Source organism: Lactuca serriola, chromosome 8 (assembly GCF_051521515.1).
Source record: "Lactuca serriola cultivar US96UC23 chromosome 8, Lser_US96UC23_V15, whole genome shotgun sequence".
NCBI lineage: Eukaryota > Viridiplantae > Streptophyta > Magnoliopsida > Asterales > Asteraceae > Lactuca > Lactuca serriola.
The window spans coordinates 27,179,015-27,184,694 of NC_136415.1; the positions used below are offsets into that span (position 1 = coordinate 27,179,015).

Genomic DNA, 5,680 nt, shown 5'->3' on the forward strand with positions numbered 1-5,680 from the left:
TGTTGTTTGGATACGTATTTTGGTTTTCACAAAATATTTGTTGCACCTAAAAATCAAGAGAAAACCGTATTTAAAATTCTGAATTTTAATAGGATTTATGATTCAAAATTCTATTCAAATACCAGGTTGTTGGATGTTTTGCACTACTAAGTCTCATTTCATCTAGATTGATAATTAAAACACTAATATTCTCTAGTATTTTAAAATTGTTAAAAGTGTTTTACTCAAATATGATCTTTAAGTAAAACTTCATCTAATTAATCTAATCTAAACAAGTTTTTAAATTAAATCACTAGATTGCTTTATGTTTCTTGCAGTTGTTACCAATAATGCCCAATATTCCTCTTATGCTTTGAAATGTAAAAGAATTTAATCTTTGATTACACTTATTTTGATTCTTTTAAAATCAATTTGTATCTAATTATAAACTACAAAGCATATACAAATTTCATACTTTGAATAACTAGGATACTTCAAACCCTAAATTTATTAATCTTTTTGAATCATGTTATGTAATTAAAACCAAATCATAGATTACTAGATAAAAGAGAGAATTAAGTTCACATCACAATTCAAACAAATATTTCAGAATCTAACAACCGAAAATAAAAGGAAAATTAGCCACACATGACTAATTTGAAATACAAATTCAACTAGTTTAGATCTTAAAACAACTTACAAATTCAAAGAAAGAGTATTTCCAAAGTGTTAATCCATGACAAGTTCTCCCAAAATCACCCCTCTAAAGTACGTGTTCGAAGTTGTCTAAAAAATAATAAAAAATGATAGATACATCGGACAAGAACCAAAAACTGCCAAAATTACATTACGCGACCGTGTAATGATTAGCCTTGTGAAAGTGTGGTCGTGTAATGACAAAGTACATTTCTATGGCTAATTTTCGAACCACAGTACATTGCTCAAATATTAGTGCATATTGTAAAACCTGGTCATGTAATGGTATGACATTCTGAAAGGATGGTCGTGCAATGAAAAACTTCTACTGAATTTCTATGAAACATACCCGTATAATGGTATGAGTAAATGAAGTGCGGGCCATGCTTTAATCTGAGAAAAATTTAGTCTTTGATTTTCCAACTTCTTCAGTTTAGCTCTAAAAAATCTGAAACTTTGCGTAGCACTTACTTTCAACATTCCGAGCATAAGTTAATCTTCAAATCGCTTGAAATATCCACGAAAACCGTAAAAGTAGATGAATTCTTAAATTATTCCCGAAAATCCAAAATGCATATAAAATTATACTAAAATGAAATGCAATCCATGAAATAAACATGGAATGGAAATGCAAAAAGGTGCATTTTATGCACTTAACAGACCATGCTTGCAAGCATGAGGCATACAACTCTCTTTTTCCCATCAAACTTTATGTTCTAGTTGTTCTAATCTGTATCAGATAAGTCTTTAGGATCCATTTTAGGTAGGGCATTCTCAATAACGTACACCTTCTTGTCATTTATGGAGATATTCAAATTTATATGCCACTCAATGAAGTGTTCACCATTAAGTTTCTCCTTATTAAGGAGGAAGATGTGGTTAAGTTTTTAAAGGATGTTATGGTTACATACAAAAGAATTAAAGTTTAATTTTACTATTTTTGATATTTCATCATTTATAAATTAATCACCCTTATGTTTTTTATGAACTCGAGTGAATAAATGCGAAAATCTATGTTAAATGATTATTATTATGTTTTTTTGATCATACACATAAAAATAAGTTTAACTGGTTGGCAATTGTTACCAATTGTATCTTCATACAACTCTTAGATCATTATGAGACTCTGAACGGTAATACAATTTTCATATGGCATGTATAATCCTATCTTTTCCCCGTAGTTAGGTCTAACCAGAATCGAAGTTAAATCATACAACTTGAAACATATGAATTTCTTATTGAGTAGATTTTGAAAATTGAGCTTGGGATGACAAATTATTGGTTAGGTGTTACCTTGTCGAAAGTTCTATGTACAAACAGTTCAAACATTTTGATGACGATATTCAAGTTTAGGTTGTTTATTAAAGTTTGTACATTTGTATTTTATAAAAGTTAATTTGTGTTACAAATATATTGCATCTACACAAAAGATATTCGTCAACATTATATGTTTAAAACAATTTTACAACAAAAATCTAAAAAACAATTTTTTGAAATTATTATGTTTAGAAAAATAAATCGTTTATTTTAGGAAGTTGTTTCAATGTTTCTAGTTATGGTTCATAAAACTATGGCAATAAAAACAATCTATTTTAATAAATAAAGATTTTTTTTGTCACATGTCACATTCTCATTTATTTTGTAAAATGTCATTTTGTAGTTATTTTGAATTAATTTTTTTTCAACATGTCATTTTATGAGTTTTTCTATTTTATTAAATTCCACATGATATTTTAATGTAATAATTTCATTAAATATAGTAATAAATGTATATCAATTTCAGTAATGGACTTAAATTCAAATTTTAAAGTTCCTAAATTAAAATTCAGTAGTTTTTTTATTTAAATTATTTTTTAAAATTTAAAAAATAAAAAATATTTCACTTATAATAATTCATTATTTTTATAAAGTTAACCCATGTATTATGGGTCTCACAATTAATAAATAAAACATAACAAATAGTTATAACCAACATTAAAATAAAAGATATATATTGGCCAAACCGAATCAAGTATATGTAGTTTCTTGCATGGTTTCTTATCTTTACCATGTATATACAATGACGGACGCAAAACATTTGAAGAGAGATGTCACTCGTAATCCAGGTGGTGCACCAAATGCACTACTAAGGTCCGCCACTATATATTTCTTATTTTCTATTGTTTCATAATGTATTAGGAGCTTGTAATATTTGATTACCACTTATAATCGTTGTGTAGTTTTTTCTACATAAAAGATACCATGTAAATAAATCAATAAGAATAGTCAAGACATAAGTTCAATTATATAAATATAAAAACGAGAAACATAAAAATTAAGGTTGGTAGATATTAAATAATTGATGTATATTAGAATAAATGTTATCTACTTTGTTGTTTCAAAAATAATAATAATAATAATAATAATAATAATAATAATAAATATGTATAAACAAATATTATTATATATGTTTATGTAAATTTTAATACATTTAAATAGATGTTTGTATTAATACGTAAATGTTATAGGATATAAACATTGTTTGTTTTAAGTAGTTATTATGTTCATAAAAAAAATGCAATGTTTTGATTATGATAGATGAGCTGTATGTTTTAATATCTAGGTTTTGGGTTGATCACATATTATAAATTCGGTGCGATTAAGATATGATTAATCAAAACCTATTGAGAAATTTAAGGATAAAAGAGAAAAAGTTTGGAGAAAAATGAATTAATTATTAAAATGTATACAAAGGTGCCTACTGCCTATGTGACATTTTATTGTGTGATATTTATTTCGTAAAACCCTTTATTCATTGAACATGCATTGTAGATAATATTTTATAGATTTGACTATACAATGGAAAATTATGTAGTCACTCAAATGGTCTCTCAATTATTTATAATAATTTTAGAACTTTTTTTTTTTTGAAGATAATACTCATCACAAGTTCTCACTTTTCATTACATTATCATATACTATAAAGTAAAATATGATTGGTGAATGATGAGATTTCCTCCTATCCCATTAAAGGATGTTTCCTTTTTCGAAAATAACGACAAGAAAGCGAAAGTTTCGAAAAAAAAAAAATACTTCATACTCAAATAATCTTAATAATCATAATTAAGGGCATCCATTAACTGAAATTTTGATCCATAACTAACACTCATTATTAATAATTAATATCTTACATAAAACAACATTCTGATCAACAACATTGAAACACATACCCATTAATTGAGTAGATACAAAGTTCTAAAATGGCAAAATAACATGAGGGCCAGGGGCATCCATAATTGAAACGCATGCATTTACATCACATTTCCATGGTCCCGATTAAACCATGAGCAAGACATCTACACCCTCATTAACACAAAAACCACCACACACTTTCTTACACATACAAACAATTTCTTCCCATCTTTTTCAAGAAAATTGACCAATCGATTTCTCTCAAACATGGGTGCTGCTTCTAAACGATTCAATGGCCCTGGCTGCACCGGCTCTCAAGATGAATTGATGGTAGAAAGCCGCGATGGCTGCACCTATACAAGGTCCGACCCAGAATATCCACTACAAAGTCAACGAACAACACAATTAAGTCATAATCTTAGAACTTTTCTATAAATGGTATGAGCATCGAATAATTAAAACTCACTTGATCATCCCAAGCTTTCTCCTTGTTGTAAATGACCGCAGCTCCCAAACTCCTAGCCGGATTAATACCCGTTCCAGTAATGGGAATCGTGGCTAAGTGAACCACAAACACAGCGAACCCAATGGGTAGAGGTGCTAACACCTATACATGTTAAAACACATATACGTTTGATAGTTATAAAAGAACAATGATAGATAAGATAGCAGGAAGGAAAGTATATATACGTACAGGAACAAAGGAGTCTCGGGCACTCCTCTTGGGGTCAGTGGCGGAGAAGACTGTGTAAACAAGAACGAAAGTGCCGATGATCTCTGCACCCAAACCAGCGGCTTTGTTGTAGCCATCGGCTAGCTCATTGGCACCACCACCATAGTTGTTGTAGTAAGTCGGGTTGAAGCCCTTGACTATTCCCACACCACAAATGGCTCCTAAGCACTGAGCCACTATGTACATGAAAGCTCGATTGAATGACACCTTACGAGCCAGAAAAAGACCAAATGTGACGGCTGGGTTAATGTGGCCACCTGCACATTCAGTCTAGGTACATGAATATATATGCAATAATTGTATATGATGAATAGTAATAATAATTCTCAAAGTCACGGCCGAGACATTTATGGTTAACTCATCTTTTTGTTTTTATGTACATCCATTAATGGAGTATGAGGTTAAAGTATCAAATGAAGATTGTGCAACGGTTGAAAGAAAAGAAGAGGTGCCAGGCCAACTTACCGGAGATACCGGCGGTGCAGTAAACCAGAACGAAGATCATGGAACCGAAGGCCCAAGCAATACCCAGGATACCTACGCCGCCGCAGGGATCGGCGCCCTTGTCGATCTGACCCTTGTAGCCGATAACTGTTAAGACAGTAACGTAAAGGAAGAGAAGGGTGGCAACGAACTCGGCAATCACAGCCCTGTAGAATGACCACTTGATCAGCTCCTTGGGCTCTATGAATGACACCGGTGGTGGGTCGTGGTAGTCCTTCGGCGTGTCTCCCACTTCCGCCACTTCCGCCACTTCTTGCGTCATGTTGAAAAGAGAGAAAGATGAGTTTTAGAGAGAGTGGCGGTGGTTGCAGATGTGGCTGTTGGCTACTGGTGTGGCTGTGAGATAGCAGTGGGATGATAAAATGAGTGTGGAGGGGAGTGTATATAAAGGAAGTGAGGGGAGATAAGATGAGGGGTGAAGTTTTAAGAAGACTATATCCTTTAGGGGGGGAATGTAATATACCAGGAAGATGGTAGCCTTCATATGAAACTTCGTTAGTTCGTTTCAACCTAATCTATTTACATAATTACCCCACCACCTTCTCATGTTTTATCGTTTTTCGCCCTACATTTCTTCATTCTATGGTTTTTATTGGA

The 5,680-nt window shown here is 31.5% G+C and overlaps 1 protein-coding gene across 1 annotated transcript; it reads right to left on the reverse strand.

The window, feature by feature from the left end:
- Positions 1 to 3,947: 3,947 nt before the first annotated feature.
- LOC145065937 (aquaporin PIP2-1-like) lies at positions 3,948 to 5,452 on the reverse strand. Its single transcript, XM_079013056.1, has 4 exons — positions 5,045 to 5,452; positions 4,541 to 4,836; positions 4,313 to 4,453; positions 3,948 to 4,227 (listed from the first exon to the last, which is right to left on the reverse strand). The coding sequence occupies exons 1-4, from the start codon at positions 5,343 to 5,345 to the stop codon at positions 4,108 to 4,110; spliced, it is 858 nt and encodes a 285-aa protein (XP_078869182.1). The 5' UTR covers positions 5,346 to 5,452; the 3' UTR covers positions 3,948 to 4,107.
- Positions 5,453 to 5,680: the final 228 nt, after the last annotated feature.